Source organism: Saccostrea echinata, unplaced genomic scaffold (genome assembly GCF_033153115.1).
Source record: "Saccostrea echinata isolate AGI-Se365-2 ecotype Australia unplaced genomic scaffold, CSIRO_AGI_Sech_v1 ptg000005l, whole genome shotgun sequence".
NCBI lineage: Eukaryota > Metazoa > Mollusca > Bivalvia > Ostreida > Ostreidae > Saccostrea > Saccostrea echinata.
This window is the reverse complement of record NW_026889754.1, coordinates 1,848,418-1,866,208: the sequence shown is the minus strand read 5'-3', so window position 1 is coordinate 1,866,208 and position 17,791 is coordinate 1,848,418. Positions and strand designations below refer to the sequence as shown.

Genomic DNA, 17,791 nt, shown 5'->3' with positions numbered 1-17,791 from the left:
TCACCGGAAATTATTTCTGGCGTACATTCCTTTCCTGTTATTTTCGTTCTTTCCGTCGGACACCATCTGAGCGTACTGACAATTCTTGGACCAACGGAGATGTTCTTGGTAGGCATCGTCGATGGGTTCCCAATTTTTCAGTGTCATTCTACAACAAAAACAGGTCACTTTATCTCCGATCTGCGTGTAGATGAATCCGGCTCGAGCCAAGTCTTTTTTGTTGGGTCCTTTCAAGTATCTTGGCCAGTCCCAAAATGTTGCAAACCGAGAGGCAAAAGTGACGTATTCTGGATACTGCCAGAGTTGGTGTTGAGGGGGAGGTGGTGGTGGAATGTTCTTGATCTGTCTGATCACATTTCGGGAGCTGTTTGACACATCTTCATTCTCTTGATAACGCCTGGCAAAGTTGGCACTGGAATCCCAAGACGTGGAGGGTTGAGCCTCTAGTGACGAATAATCGTTCCAAGAATGTTCGGTACAGGAATCCGTCTCCACGAAATTTACTGCACCATCTAGGGAAGAAGTCATCTTGTTATCTCAAACTTCGTGTGTAAAATGATGACGAGGTGGGAAGCGGTCCTCATTTATACTTTTTCCTGTCACACATAATTGATTTCCATAGCGATACTTCATTGTTTGTTGAATGAGTCACAGGACTTTCTTTTCGTTTACGGATAACAAAGAAGAAGATCCGTTTTGACGTCATCGTTCTTCTTTTTTTCAAGGATTCGTTCATTGTCATAATGACATTGTTTCTGTTATAATGGCCATGTTTGTATATTGACGTCACTCCTATTAGGTAAACATGATCTTTTTTTTTTTACGGAGAGTGGACGAGAACAATAGATCTCATTGCTCGTGATTTCACGGTTCATACTTTTACGTCATGGAATTTCCGTGGCGTCCTCTGTTGTTCTATAAATGAAGACGATTCACACATCGGGCTTCATTCTCCAGTCAACTTTTACTCAGATCATGTCAGACTTACGTTTATCCGTCGCCCTTGAAAATGGACGTTATGTCAAAGTCTCTATTTGGCAAAACGAAGTTCGATTAGACATGCGAGAGTATATAGTCGGAGAGAAAAAAATCATACCTACCAAAAAGGGATATCTTTGAAATTACATCAAATCAAATCTCTGTCAAATTTCATGGAATCTGTACTAGAGGCCTTAAAACAGAACCAAGAGAGGAAATGGCACCTGGGATACAATGTTTACGTCTCCGTGAGAGAAAACAATCCCTGTGTCGACATACGTCAATATTGGAAACCACCTCAGACAGATGAGTCTGTTCCAACAAAAAAGGGTTTATGTCTGCGACCACAGGAGTTCGAACACTTCATGGCTCGATGGGAAAACATCCTGAACTCCATACCAGAATTGGAAAATTTCGTACCCTGTTACGAACAGAATGATCATCTGAATCAAATTGGAATGTTGAAGTGCCCCGCCTATAATCCCGACGGATGGGAAAATTGGTGAATTCCGGACACCCCTTATCGATACAAAAGACAATTTTCAGTTCAAGACATTGATTTGAAATGTTCAAAATTAGATTCACGAACAGTGATGTATGAGATTACTGTAAATTCATATTGATTTATCTCTGTAATAAATTTGATGAATGAGATTACTGTGAATTCATATTGTTTTATTTCTAATTAATAAAATTACATTGAAATGTGAAAAGTTTTTTCTCCTTTTTTTTGGTGGGAGAGAAGGTTATATATGAGATATTACTTTAATAAAAATAAAAACAGTTGATCGTCTTCCTCTGAAGATCATAGGACCGATATTTACAAACTGAGAGGATCTGTAGGAAAACGCAAACTAGCTACAATAAAGATCCCAGTAATTCCGGATACACTTCGCATTTTAATGAAATCAGAATGTCCTGCAGTCGTCTGTTTGCTGTCCTGATGGGATTTGGGTCATTGTTGACAGTCGTTGAAACATTTGTTAAAATGTATGAGAAGTATGTTCTCGTACTTAATCCTACTGGTCAATAACATGAAAAAGATTAAACAAAATGTTTTTCTTCCTTTCTGACCCAAAACCGTTTCGTTTAAGATAGGGATATGACTCGCTCAGGAGACTGGGTTGTTTAATTGAAGAATATCCCTCCATAAAATATTAACAAGATACAATAGACGTTTTCTCATCATTTATTCGAATTTCATGCATTCAAAATATATAAGATAGATTCGTTTCTCATTTTTACCTCTCCATTGTTCAAAGATATGACAGACAACAAAATAAGACATGATTAAAGAACTATATATGGTAAGGGCGTATTCCTGCCCCCATAATAGTCAAATTTTGAAAATCTCTTGAAATGAGCAAAAGTGCATATATTGTATAAAATAATCCAAATTAAGACAATATATTATGAAATTGGAAAAAATAGTTGGCTTTTCTTGTCTCTGTGACGTCACAAACTATTTGGATTTCCGTTATTTTTAAAAAAGAGGCCAAAATGCACAGAGTTTGTTCAATTTTGACTATAGTATTTATAGAGCGCAAGCTTGCTCAGGTACCATATTCACATATTTCAATGATATTATCATTCTACACATTGTATCAAAAGATCTAGTCTGAGCAGACCTGCGCTCGATAATTTCCAATCAAAATACCGACGTAAAATACACTATTTTCTCTCAAAATCATTGCAATTTGGAATTTACGTCATTTTATTGACGTCATATCTAACTAATGATGTCATAATTGATAAAAATATTTAATGCTTTGAAGTCTGCAAATATCCACCTGGTTTAGAACATAATTAAAGATTTCTCCATCAAAGTTTTATTTTGGGGGGCAGATACTGGCCACTACAGAATATAGTCCTTTAATGTTTTTTTTTATGATTGTTCATTTGATTCGAATGGACATGGATCTTCTTTACGCCAAACTCCGTCCGGCCACAGATATTCCATTCTTCCGTAGTAGTAATCTTCCCAAACTGATTCGTAATAAGCCTCCTCCATGACATCGTAGGGAATACGCTCGGCCATGATTATATCTAAGACTTCGGAGTCGTTGAAGAGTTTCTCCTTCCAAATTTCGTATTCGACGTCCTGTGCCCGAAGACAAAATGTAGGCATCTTCATGACATCCAGTTTGGCTTCCATAGCCAATCTCACAAGACAATGTTTTTCGTGTACGAGCTTACTTCTCAGTACGTAATGTTTTTTACAGTAGTCGCAGGAGTTAGAAATCAGATATTGTTTGCGATGTAGTTGTCAATTAGTTTTTTGACAGCTGCACCCTTCCTCAAGAAATTGCCAACACCAATATCTTCTCTTTCCATCATTTTTTCGTATTTAATCTTTGACATTTTTTCCAAGGAGATAAATGTACTTAGTTCCTTTCTCGTCGACGGTATGATCATCATTTTGAATTTCATCTTCTTTAATTGAAAACTTAAAAAGTAGGTCACGGTCATTAAAAACGAGCCAGTCATTGGTTTAAAAAGAATACCTTTGTATTTTCTCTCTAATTGTTTCCCATTAACGTCACTCTCTTTATTAGAATTTTCCCCATTATTTCTTTTTCAAATATCCGATATATTGACGTCATTCGATTTCCCCCTTCCATTGTGTCTGTTTCCTATGAGGGTACTGTAGCATGAAGTCGGTCAGAGTCACGGATATATACCTTTATTGTTTATCCCCATGCATATTTGAAATCACTGTTGCAGAACATTGGTTATGGTCTATTATTAACAAAAGACTCATTGTTTACCCCCGGTGTATATATGAGAGTCTTGTTACATAAAGCCGTTCAAGGTCATTGCCACTTATGCACTGATATATAAAATCGGTCAAGGTCAAGGTCATTCTAACAAAAGATCCATTGTTCATTTAACAAAAGACCCATTGTTTACCCCCGGTGTATAGCCACTAATACTACTCATTAATTTCTTGTAATTACTTTGCAGATGGTCATTGCTATCAGTTACATTAATTCTAACTATTGTTACATCTTTTTTGGACATTTTGCAGTTGGTAATAAAAATTGTGCCCATGCACCTATTTGTTATATTCATCTCGTTGTCTACGTAATGGAATACTTAAGACATGTATATAGCTAATAACATTAAAAGTTCACTCTCTTGTAATTAAAAATTATATAGGTTCAGAGGCTTTGATGGTAACAATAGCATAAAGCGTTGCCTTTTTAGTGAAATCGTCACGCTTACGCGTGACTCTCTTATAGAGAGAGAACATGTGCTATTTAAATCTACACAACATTCTGAGAAAACTCTCAAAGAGATTGTGCTATTCAATGTTATAGGGTTCGTTTACCCTTCTCTTTTCTGGCTGCACTTGTTCCACCATGTCAAATATGTGATATCTAAAATCTTTATGTGACAAGGACTTAAGAACTGCCAAATGCAATATCACAAGTTGGAAACAAAATATTTTACTTAGATGTTCAACAAATAAAATACAGTCATTAATAGCCATTTTCAAATAATCCCTTATCAGAATTCTCCTGTAAAAGTAGATAATATACTGTTTATAGTCAAACAGAATGTCTGCGTCTTGCTGGATTGAAAAGTCTGGTCACATTCTCACTGGTACATTGTTTGTTAAGAGAGAATACATGGAGTGCATCTCTTGGAAATCATCTCCATCTAGAAGTATATTTTTCTGTATTTCATTAAAATCATCACATTCGATTTAAGAAGAGTGAAATGTCTAATTTCTGTCTCGTGATGTGAGTAATTTCTCCTTATTTGAATAAATCTTTCCATAGATGTAAGGAAAGTTTGCTGAAAGCATTTAAAGGTGTAGCAAAAATATGCATACATCCCACTGGCTGAAATTGATGAAAATTTCAAACAGCAAGAAAACTTTCTCTTCCAAAATATGTTTTAAAATCTGTTCGCATTATTTCTTGATGACGGAAGTGATTGTCATTTAATAGTAAATAACCAATCATCGAAATTTCGTCGATAATGATTAATTTCAAATGTTGTTATATAAAGCGGAGAATAATTTTGTGAACGTTTGTAAATGTAAGAAACTGTACTTCTCTAGACGACGAACAATGAGAGGAGCCTTTCCTGAGAAACGAGACCGCCATTTTCATCTTCAGGTCAGCTGGTTTAACACGTCAAGTCATATTGCTTTTTGTCACCAAGAATAAAATTATGTTGTATCGATTCAAAAAAGCATCGTAAATTACGTGCTACAGTACCAACCACACCAAACCCGACACCCAAGCAGTCTCAGAAAGCAGTCCCCCGGGACTGCTATCTATCAGGTTGGGTCTGGTTGGTACTGTACTTAGCTAGTTACGACAAACTTAATTAGTACCTACGTACTGCATTAAGACCGTTTCACGAAAGGTACTTAGAACTGTCGTAAATATGCGAAGAACATGTCAGTCGTGGAATCCGTTTGCGTGATGAATTCTGTTAACCTTGGAATTATTTTCAAACTCAGTATCACACTTGGTTAGAAAAGGAGTATCTTGAATACCTGACTATGAACACTGATAAGTAATGGGTGTTAATGGATAGTGGTGATTTCTAGATAATTCTTCCAATCCTGTCATGTTAAGTGTTGTGTAACCGGAAGTAGAACTCTTTAATAGATAAATGAACAAAGTTAATAGCCAACTTGGCTTTAAGTGGTACTATACCTCCAGTTATCAATAATCAACCCAGGTAAGGGGATATCTGAACTATGATCAACGCTAAATGAAAACACAGTTGTAAGTTTTATAAATTTAATAAAGTGAGATTTAACCTTTGCAAATGACAACAAATAATAAATAATAGTCAAAATTTAAACAAGAATAAATGGAGAAATGTGAAAAACCTATGAAAATAATTTATGTCCCTACTGAGCTTCCATACTTATGAAAAGGTCAAAAATCCTATTAAATGATTTGGAAAAATGTAAGGGAAATGAGCTACATCACCCAATATGAACTCTACTAATCAACACTCTAGAGTTGAACTTAAAATAATAAAGCTAAATCTGGACTCAAAAAATATCTAACCCAGAAAATAACACCAAACATAAATGATAAATAGTGGTTAGTGGTTCTAGGAATTATACCTGTTATCTACAAATCCCTAGACCAGGCTGGACTTGGAAAGGGGAAAATAAATTTATTCTATTAAACCAACATCCTAACTGTTTCCTAACAAAAATCTAGAACTTATGAAAAACGTGAAACTAAAGCTAGCTAAGACCTAGAGTACTGTTAAACCATGAGGTTTTCTTAGCACTCTAAGGTACTAATCATATAGTGCTCATAAACCATGAGGTTTTCTTAGCACAGTAAAGAGGAACTAACCATGAGGTTGTGTTCCCCAACCCAAGTGAAGAAAACTACACGAACACGGCTTTAAATACCCTAGCTATAGGCCCAAATATAAAAGCCAATAAACATCAAAGATTCTATAGCTAAGTTAACCAATCAGAACACAGCTACCAAAAGTACTATGGAAAGACTCCCAACATGGATGACACTTCCTGTTTAAAAAGTAAAACGTGGAATGTCAACACATGCCCTAACTTTTAAGAGACAAATAATAAAGGGGTTTTACGTAAGTAACAACTGAAAACATAAGGTAAATAGAATTATCAGACTGAAATACCAACAAATACTTGCAAAATATAATTTACGAAACAAGGGCTATGAAATAGAAATCTAAACCACTACATTCCTCCCCCTTAAAAAAAAATTTACATAATAAATTTTTGTTTACACAAATAGTTGAACAAATTTATCAGACTTAGTGAAAAGGTGGTTTGTTGTCTCTTGGGTTGAAATTATCAGAGAGTTTAAATAAAGGTCTCTGTGGAACTGAGGATCTTCTAGCCACAGCTGCAAGGTCTCTTGCCTCCCGATGCACAGGTGGTAGGGGCATCACATTGGTTCCTGGGTCACAAAATCTTGGGTTAACAGTGAATTTTTTCAGGAAACATCCTTGAAGATTTTTATGCTTCTTTTGCATATGCTTACGTAATGGGTTCATCTTGGTGGTGAAAAACCCACAATGTGTTGCAGTACAAAAGTAGAAAGGGACCTTAGCTTTATGCACTTGTAAGTGATGTTGTCGGTAGGACCCGATCCGTTGAAACACATGGGGTCTGGATGTACAGTTTTCAACCGGACATTGCTGACCCTCACTTGGCCACTTCTGCCCAACAAGTTCTATTTCCTGGGTGTCCACCTCAAGTTCAAGGACGTCATCCATCTGTTAATTGTGAAAATTTGTACAAAAAGGATTAGACAATTATCAAAGCAAATTAATCACCATCAATGCAAGTTCTGGAGTCATATCTCAAAGAAAATAACTTTTTAAAAATTAAAATCTTAAATTCTAAGACTTTAAATAATATCTTAATATATGGAAAGTTAATCAATATAGTTATCTATCAAATTCAGAATCCACTGAATTAAAACTATAATGCTATCAAGTAGTGCACATACTTATAACATACATGTAACCTAAACAAGGGATGACCTATGCATCACCTTCCATAGATTAACTATATGAAAAACTTAAGTGTTGATTTCAGCACAGTAAAAGGGAGATAATTTAAAGATCATCTACGGTCAGTATTAAACTAAGAATACCATACCGTACCTGTTCTAATCGACGTTCAACATCTGGATCCCCTGTTATCCCATGAACACTTGCAAAGAATTTTATATGCTCTTCATCTTGAAGACACTCAAGGATTTCTTGCAATAAACTACTTGTGTTTGTGTTTTCCATTTTATATCTTTCTGTTACAACTATTGAACTTTTTATTTTTATTAGCAGTTGGGGTAGGGTGATGTATGTTATTTTTCATTGTACTTAGTTTGTTCTCCAACACAGATTCAAGAACAGGCTTTAATTTTTCTATTCGTCTTTGGAAATGAGCACGATCAATAGCCATCTGCATCCATGGACAACTTCTGTCTTCTCCTGGAGGAAGTATATATTCTTTTACATCCTTGCTAAACCAAACTTTCATTCTGCAATAACAATAACAATTTTCCTTTGTTTAAAAAAAACACAAATATCATATGAACTCCAATGAAACAATGTTGCTACCAAGTTCCCTAGAATCCGAATATGAAGCAAACTGCATAATGGTATAAGAAAACCTCTCTCAATTTAGAATGTAATTGAACAAAATAACAACAAATAGATTTTTTTTAAAAACTTGATTTATTTGTGTAGTTTTTCTACAGTGACAAAAACAAAAGCATAAAAGTAATCAATTTGTAAATCATGTATATGTCTAATAAAATGACAATTGGCACTTTGGATTATAAAAAATACATACCCGTTGTATTTATTCCACAAAAAAATGGAACAATAATCACTACAAAACTTATCTTACATCAATATCCATTAATGTTCATGCACTCCTTGGCACTTACAAAAATAAAGAGTATTCAAGCGTATAATACTGTATGTAAACAAAATCATCATAAATCACATTGTCTTAATATCTTATAAAATAACCATTGGGAATTAGGATTATGAAAATACATACCATTGTATTTAAACAAGAAGAAAAATACGATAAACAACTCATTCTATTCTTCTTCATGTTGAACATGCTAAGCAAACACTAAGAGTTACCCCCCTTAGATTGAATTTAATTTAAACAATCACAGCTTTAAACAAAAGGAATGATAAGAATTACTTACAAAAGGTGTAAATGTGAACAGCTACGAAAATGAACACATTTTAATAATGCCTAAGGTAAAATCATAATTCAATCAAACAGAATGAAAATATCAAAGACCATGTATTAAAAAATGTCAATGTAATGAAAACTTCAGCACATATGAAGCATATCATTAAGCATGAAAAACTGTTACCATTTCAAGAAAATTCTACCTCCCTCAATTTTACAACTTAGTGTGTAAATTATAGAAATAGTACAAAAAAAGAGATCACAGTGTAACTTGGAATGAAAAATGGAGGAATGATTGTCCTAGATTTTCTACTGTATCAAAGTAAAAAAAACAAACTCTTGATGTAAATGTAAACCATACAAGAAATTGAGAAGAGTTACTTCCCGTAGCTAAATACATGTATGTTGCAAACTATGCTGCTATTCTAGGATAACTTTAACCAGGTTGCTCCCATTAACTTTCTTGACAAAAATACACATTTTGTACATAATCAAAAGCAAGTGATATACATCACACAATGCACTGCCTGGCATATACATTCAATTAAAAACAGGATCAAATCTTTCATTTACTTCCATGGGTATTTGCTCCTGTTGCGTGCAGCTCTGAATGGGAGTTTTCTTCTTGGTGTGGATTTAGGATTGAGAAGTCTCTTTGGTGTTGTCTGTTCATCAGGACCTGGAGAAACTTGAGTTTCATTGTCCATCACCTCAACAACAAGTGAAGTGGAAGAGCCTGATCCAGGTAAACTGGTGGAGGTGGAGGCTGGCACAGGAAGCGTGGAATGTGCAGGTGAAGTGGTAGATGTAGTTGAGCCTGAGCTGGACTTACACTTCCGTACAAGAACAGCTACGATCACAATAATAATTAAAATGGGTGTTGCCAATTCTGCTGCTTTCATAATTATATCTGAAATAATAAAGATAAACGGTACATACTTTACTAATTAAACTTACTTTTATTTAATCTTATTTAACTTAAAGTTTGAATTCTTTTTAACTTTTTTTCCCAAAATATTTTCTATGTCAAAGTTTTAAAAATTACCCATGGTCAAAGTATGTCCAGACGATTGAGTTCCCGAGACCTGTTCAAATTTCTTCTCATCTTCAGCTGCACTAGACAAAATACTGGGTTTTGTGATGGTAGCTTGAATGGCACTCAGGGTTGTAAAAATGCCTGAAAAATAAATCAGGTTAATGAAATATCCTAATCTAGACTTGTTTTTCAGATCAATAAAAATTAATAGTACAAACACTTACCTAATTATATTTAATTTCTTTACAATTCTATTTTACTTAAAAGTTTGAATTCTTTTCAAAATTTATTTTTTACCAAAATATATTTTCATGTCAGAGTTTTAAAGTACCTGTGCTCAAAGTAGGTCTGGAAGCTTGAATTCCTAAGACCCTCCCAAGTTTCTTCTCTTTAGCTGCACTTGTCTTACTTAGAGGGTTTGTGGTGGTACTTTCATGGGTAGAATGCTGACTGGTGATCGTGGTAGCAATATTGACTGAAAAATAAATATTTAGGTTAATTTAATATCCTCCCTTCGATTTGCTTTTCTACATCAATAATTGCAATTAAGTATACTTCATTATTTTAACTTCTTTTCTTCATAATTCTTTCAAATTTTAAAGTCTGAATTCTTCACACAAAAAAAAATTTATCAAAAATTTTTTTTTCATGTCGGAGTGTTAAAATACCTATGCTCAAAGTAGGTATGGAAGCTTGAATTCCTAAGACCCTCCCCCGTTTCTTCTCTTTAGCTGCACTAGTCTTACTAATGGGGTTTGTGGTGGTACTTTCGTAAGCAGTATGCTGACTGGTTCTTGTGGTTGTAATATTGTCAATGTCTGAAAAATAAATAACAAGGTTAATTTAATATCCTTACTTAGATTTGTCTTTCAGATCATAAATGATAAAAAAAGTATACAAACTCCATAATTTAAACTTATATTCTTCAAAATTCTATTTTACTTAGAAGTTTGAATTCTTTTCAAAAATTTTTAAATCAACATTTCTTTTCTCGCAGAGTTTTAACGTACCTGTGCTCAAAGTAGGTCTGGAAACTTGAATTCCTAAGACCCTCCCAAGTTTCTTCTCTTTAGCTGCACTAGTCTTATTTAGGGGGTTTGTGGTGGTACTTTCATAGGTAGAATGCTGACTGGTGATCGTGGTTGTAAAATTGACTGAAAAATGAATATTTAGGTTTATTTATTATCCTCACTTTGATTTGCTTTTCTAAATCAATAATTGTAAGTAAGTGTACTTCATTATTTTAACTTCTTTTCTTCATAATTCTATTAATTTTAAAAGTTTGAATTCTTCTCAAAAAAATTGTTACAAAATTTTTTTTCATGTCGGAGTGTTAAAATACCTATGCTCAAAGTAGGTATGGAAGTTTGAATTCCTAAGACCCTCCCCCGTTTCTTCTCTTTAGCTGCACTAGTCTTACTAATGGGGTTTGTGGTGGTACTTTCATAAGTAGTATGCTGACTGGTTCTTGCGGTTGTAATATTGTCAATGTCTGAAAAATAAATAACAAGGTTAATTTAATATCCTTACTAAGATTTGTCTTTCAGATCATAAATGATAAAAAAAAGTATACAAACTCCATAATTTAAACTTATATTCTTCAAAATTCTACTTTACTTATTCTTTTCAAAAAAATTTTATTTCAATTTTTTTTCATGAGAAAAGTTTAAAATACCAGTGCTCAAAGTAGGTCTGGAAGCTTGAATTCCTAAGACCCTCCCAAGTTTCTTCTCTTTAGCTGCACTAGTCTTGCTAAGGGGGTTTGTGGTGGCACTTTCATAGTTAGAATGCCAACTGGTTCTCGTGGTTGTAATATCGTCTGAAAAAGTAAATATTTAGTTTAATTTAATATCCTTACTTAGAATTTGTTTTCTAGATCATAAATTAGAAAAAGAAGTATGCAGATGTAAACTTATTTTCTCTTCACAATTCCACACGTTAACAACTTCATTTTTTTCAATAAAAAATCCCGCATCCTCCATCATCATCCTGTCCCATTAAATTATTTAACCTTTAAATAGAACAAGTGAAGGTTTGACATTTGACTTTAAAAAAGGCGCTAAAACAAATGATCTAGGCCGTGGCACACTTTTTTTCTTCGTTCTTTTGAAGTTATTTCCATTAATATCCCCTCCCCCAGCCTACTTTACGAAGTTAAGTCTTATTAGCTTAGTAAATTAAATGAAGTAAACTTACCACAGTTTGCACGATCGGCAGTTTTGATCACAGCACGACTAGGTGGATAAAAGAAAATTGGGGCGTCGCATCGAGAGACCAAGACGGTTGTAACATATCCATACACTCTGTAACATGGTGCCGACATCAAATATTTGCAACCGTAGATACTTAAGTACATTTAGTACACATTGGATCGGCGACACTTAAACATAATACTCAAAATAATGCAGCCAAATTCCACATGCTGCAGCAGCACAACATTGTAAACACCATGTGTAACGAAGTTAGCCTCGTTTTCAATAAACCGCGGGAACAGCCTAATATGCGCGGATCTCAAAATTCACAGATATTGACAACATTAGATCTGAATACTAATAGTTAAAAGATATAAAAATACACTGAATTTAACGACAAATTTACTTTGAAACTAAAAAAAAAATAATAGGAAGAAGGAGAATGATAATAAATAAATAATTTATATATATATATATATATATATATATATATATATATATATATATATATATATATATATATTATACACCTATTTACTGGCTATGAGGACAATAGCAAGTTTATCGTCCCCCAAGACAGCGACTACTTAATATATTTATACCTTTGTGTACATATAAAGACACACATTTTCAATTTAAATAAAGCCATTACAGGCCGGTGCTGCACCTGTAATTGCACAAGGTTGCTTATTAGGGATTGGAATTTGATATGCTCGTCACTCCTTTTCTATAAATTTCTTTCTTTGCTTCTTTCCTAGTACGTTTTTCGCGCTTAATAATGACATATTTTCTCAAAAGTTCAAGGTCACTAAAAAGGTGATCTAGATATTCTAGGATTTCTTAGGTATACGTTTCGCCGTAATTATAATCATTTTAATTCACTGAGCTTGAATGAATCTTAATTTTTTTTTTTAGTTAACACTATTGGAACATTTTCTTTAAAGAAAATATATCTGAAGATAAGTAGTTCAAGTAATCATCAATTATATCATTGCTTGACACAGTAACTCTTTAGCGCCAAAATATCGACATCATCTCTAAAATAATATACAGATGTTAGTGACCTGCATTCATATTAAAACTGAAGTATTTCAAGATCATTTATTAAGGCCAGGTCATTAATATATTTTAAAACAGGTTACAAGCACGGTATATAAATGTTTGAGAAGGTAACCTTTTTTCAATTCAGTTTTTTCAACAGTTATTTGACGATCTTCTGGTAGTTATCTTAGTTTGTGAAAATGGCAGAGGCTCAGTTATCATTCATGTAAGTAATTTATTTTCCTTTTCCTTTATTTAACTTTTAAAAAAATTAAGACTTGAAAAAAGGCCTTATTGAATTTTTTTTATTTTGAGTCATTTAGACTAATACCGTTTTCTTAAAATGTATTTTTACATGGACAAAATGAATACACTTTTAGAGATAGTGTGTAACTTTTTATTCATGGATCACTTTAATCTTTGATAAGCAAACATTGAGTAAAATTTTGACACGAAAGACAATGAAAAGATAACCATGATAGTCTTGTGTACATGTGGACATAGTCAATATATACATATTTTAATATTATTAAACCTTCATTTCCTGAAGAAGAAAAAAACTTTATTTCTTTTCCTATATTTTAATTAGGAACGCCGAAAAGAAAAATGTGGGGAGAAATAAAAATCAAATTCTGAGGGAAATGTTACGAAAACCTGTAAAAGACCAACTGCAGGAAATTCAGAAGCAGCCTCAACAACAGCAAAAAAACAGAAAGATTCAATAAAGAACTTTTCGGAATTCCAAATGTTGTGGAACAACTTACAAATTGAACTTGATGAGAAGAATTTCGAGTCTAGGTGAGTATATTAAAATATTGAATTTTATAAGCAATAAAGAATATATATATATATATATATATATATATATATATATATATATATATATATATATATATATATATAATCATTTTGATTGTAAATAATTATGCATAATTCAATAAGCATGAAAGTATATGTATATATCATATACGTATTGTTAAGAAAAGTATCAGGAAACAAAATCAGTACAGAATGTAGACTATCTTCACTAGTGATATAAATTGCAGAAACTAAAACTATAATTCATCTGAATAAAAAAGTAACGAAAATAAATGCAATTTTTTTTATATTGTTTAAATTTTCAGTAACTCTCCACCACAAATGTTTTCTAGTCTCGACTTCCAAGACTTAGAAGACGAAAGTGTGCTGTTTCAAAAATACTTAACACCTACAGTTATTGAGGGTACATCAACACCCCCCACTCTGAAACGAGGGAACTCGGCACCAAACGGTGCCCCTAAAAAAGATGCCTACCCTGTATTTACCCCAATATCACCCCCAAAGAGTACGGCTGCTGCTTTCACAGACTCTCCAGCCACGGATACAGCTGCTACATGTATTAAGTCCCCAACACAAGGAAGCCAGGGAACATTCACGGGTGTGGAGGACTCAATTTTAACGGAATTAAGGTGAGCATTTAAGCCGTCTTTTTTTCTCATTTTAAATTGAACCAATTTTCATTTAATGTATTTCATAACACGTATTCTTTAGATTTAATTATTTTTATTAAATGTTAAGTATCATCACTCTTGTATACATCAATATTAAAAAGCACACTTTTCATGTTTTCTAGAAGACGTCACAAGCTAAAACGATCAAAGGCCTGAAGAGCCTGAGAGTCGACTCGCTCGAGTTTAATGAGCTTTTTCATACAACTGGACATCATACCTTATATTCAGTTTATATTGCATCTAAAGAGATTGAATATGTATGTTCAATTAAAAAAATAAGGTCTTTAATGATACCTCACATGGGGTTTTCGTAATTTTTTTTAAGTCTGGGTTTGTAAATACATAAATAAGATCACATAATGTGACAAAAATTTTGAATAGGGATCTGAATACATCTGCTTAAATTTGAAAGGGTCTCAACATATCCCACACCTTCAAAAGTAATTAAAGGTTAAGGGTTTATCTCCCACCTTTTTAAGTCAACTGAATTATTAAAAACACTTCACTTCAGATTTTTTTTTTAAATTATAATTATCCTAACTCTAAATAGATCTCAGTATTCCATTTAGAAACAAAAAACCACTGTGACAATAAAATGGAAAAAAGGGGGAGGGAAAAATCATATTAAATCAAAAAAGGAGAAAAAATAAGAGTGAAAATTTTTTTAGCATATAAACATAAGCTACAATCTCTAAGAAAAAAAACCAACAGTAATGGAAAAAAATTTAGACATCTATGGTTAATTTTTTTAAGATCCGCCTAACTATATCCATGTATTCACACAGTTTTACTATAATAAGCATTATGATTATGTTTATGTTAAGTAACTAATGATCTAATATTTGAAAAAGATGGATATATCTATAAACCAAAACCAAAGTACCTGAAAATAACATCACCATGATTATGTTAGGAAATTTTACATTGTTGGCCTATTTATCGACATTACTGTGTAAAGCAGCACTGCATGCCTGGATTCTAAAAATAAATTTAAGCACACTAGCTGCAGTGGTCAGTGTTATGGAGTAATTAGGTCAATGGTTCACACTTCAAACCTGGATTCTAAAAATAGAATTTTCAAACACACTAGCTGCAAGTAAATGAGTAAATAAACTAGGTCAATCTAGGTCAATGATAAATAAACTTCAGATGTGAAGATTAGGTCCGCCTAACTAATTGCACATATATTCATACGCAGTAATTGTAAATTGTACAGATATTTAACTGCATTTTTCTTGAAAAAACACAAAAGACATAAATAATGTAACAATATGAAATTTTACACTATTTATACCTCTTAAGTTTATGCTGTTGTGCTAAGAGGAACTTACAAAGTTATATAAATTTGTTTCCAATCCATTTAATGTATTCAAAACAAATCTTCTGCAAACTATATGACATGGTACGTACATGTATACTGGCATTTCGGTAGATTAATTTGTATTTTATTCTTGAAACCGTTAAATACTATTTCATCCCATGCAAATGCACGGAAATCATGTAATAGGGGGTACAATTAATCAGTGATTAAAAATACTGCATGCTATCGATCTTTCAATTCACACCTTTGATTGAAAATTGATTGCAAAATTCACCCGCAGGGCTGAATTCACACCTTATAGAATTACCGGCTAATAGCGGCATATCGAAACCAAGACATATCTTCAAGAATTCGGCTTCACACCAATCGATACCTGTCATTACATAATATTGACAGGGTTGTCCCTAAGACCCGGGATCCGGGGAATATCCCCGCCTTTAAAAGACATAATGTCCCGCGCGGTTAATCTGGCAATCCCACTCAAATCCCTGTTACATGTAGAGGAGGAACCCGAGACCCCCTTCAGTGTCCCCTGCTATTTTAATTCTTGGGGACAACCCTGATGTTGGTAGTCCTGTATTCATGCAAGTGCATGATAGCATTGCAAAAATAACGAAGGCTGTGTTATATAAGAGAGTACATGTGAACTCAAAATTAATGTTGTATAATTTCAGACTTTGAAAATCACGGTCATACTACATAAAAATAACCAACGTTAAACTTACACATAATTTATAATTAGTAATGATTATCCAAGCTTATCAATGGTTGGATTAAATTTTCTGAGTTCGAAGCATCTATATATTTGTCATTGAAATGCTCTTTTTTCTGTAATGTTAATATTTGTTTTTAGAACCTTTACGAACTCCTTAATATCAGAGACATACAGTATTAACCCGATAAAAAAATTTCACGGCTAGCAGACATGCCAGAAGTGAAAAAGAAGACAAGCCCTGAAGGGGGCTTGGCAGGGTGGCCATTGTCCTTTTGTTCATGTCAAAACTTCTACTTCTTTAAAGGTAGTAAATATTCTTCGGATCCGTACTAATGTTTCTTTTTAAACTGTTAAAAGGGGCGCCTCCCAAAAATACTTACCCCCCCCCCAAAAATCTAAATCCTACTGGGGGGGGGGGGGGCTGGACCTTCCTCTTACTTCTTGGTACCTTGTTTTTCAAATCCTGAAAATTTGCCAGTGTTTGGGCTTACACAGCAAGAAGTGTGTGTGTGTTGTGGGGGGAGGGGGAGGGGGGGGGCTAACCAGCATCTGAATGAAAATTTACCAAACCGAAAGACTATAATAGTGGGGGGGGGGGGGGGGTTCAACATCTAATTATAGGTTTCTCTTAATCATTTCATTAACATGATTAAAGCCTTAGCCAGTAGAATTAAAATAATTGCATGATATTTGTGGTTTTCTTTAATCCAATGATCACTTGCATGTCTTCAAAACGAGAGTTTTTTTGTTTTTTTTTGGTAAAATTATTTTTTCTTCATTATAAGATAATTGGCAGTGACGTAACGTTTTTAAAATAACATAGTTGTAGTATCGTATTGTTTTCACAGTAAATAAGATAATTGGCATGCAGTGACGTAACGTTTTTAAAATAACATATCTATAGTAGTATCGTATTGTTTTCACAGTAAATGGTAGGCCTCCTTTGAGCAGTTAGGACCAGGTGAACTACAAATGGTTCAGTTAATGATAATGATTACAAACTTGTATCAGTGTTTTCACTGTCAGTCTTGAGGTCATCGGGTCATTGTACAGCACAAAGGCCAAACGTCAAAAGTTAAAAAAAAAAGTTAGGTGTCAGTCGCATACAGGCTGTTAAGCTAATATGTCCGCTAAGTAACAACGACAATTGTTAATTACACACATTTGTAAAATAATATACACATAGCATAATTTTTATTAAATTCCTGTGTGATGGAATATTATTTTATTAATTTGTTAGGAATTGTTTGCAGATGTGACAAGGTGTAATGCTTGTGGTGATCATGGTGATAAAAAGGTTGAAGTGGTAAAATTAACAAAAAATTGTA

At 33.5% G+C, this 17,791-nt stretch overlaps 2 protein-coding genes across 2 annotated transcripts; both read right to left on the bottom strand.

Annotated features, from left to right (window-relative positions):
* Positions 1 to 528, bottom strand: LOC133179926 (baculoviral IAP repeat-containing protein 3-like). Its single transcript, XM_061314602.1, has one exon. It carries the CDS (start codon positions 526 to 528, stop codon positions 1 to 3), a length of 528 nt encoding a protein of 175 aa, XP_061170586.1.
* An 8,709-nt stretch (positions 529 to 9,237) lies between these two features.
* LOC133179925 (mucin-5AC-like) lies at positions 9,238 to 12,027 on the bottom strand. Its single transcript, XM_061314601.1, has 8 exons — positions 11,901 to 12,027; positions 11,380 to 11,523; positions 11,047 to 11,196; positions 10,715 to 10,858; positions 10,373 to 10,522; positions 10,036 to 10,179; positions 9,714 to 9,845; positions 9,238 to 9,578 (listed from the first exon to the last, which is right to left on the bottom strand). The coding sequence occupies exons 1-8, from the start codon at positions 12,025 to 12,027 to the stop codon at positions 9,238 to 9,240; spliced, it is 1,332 nt and encodes a 443-aa protein (XP_061170585.1).
* Between the last annotated feature and the right edge of the window lie 5,764 nt (positions 12,028 to 17,791).

Bases quoted from the DNA above. Each gene is read 5' to 3' on its own strand.
- LOC133179925 (XM_061314601.1), bottom strand. From the start codon at position 12,027: ATGTCGGCACCATGTTACAGAGTGTATGGATATGTTACAACCGTCTTG. The intron at 10,180-10,372 runs GTATTTTAACAC...TTTATTTTTCAG, and splicing joins CATACCTACTTTGAGCATAG to TCAATATTGCTACCACGATC. The intron at 9,579-9,713 runs GTAATTTTTAAA...TTATTATTTCAG, and splicing joins TGGACATACTTTGACCATGG to ATATAATTATGAAAGCAGCA.
- LOC133179926 (XM_061314602.1), bottom strand. From the start codon at position 528: ATGACTTCTTCCCTAGATGGTGCAGTAAATTTCGTGGAGACGGATTCC.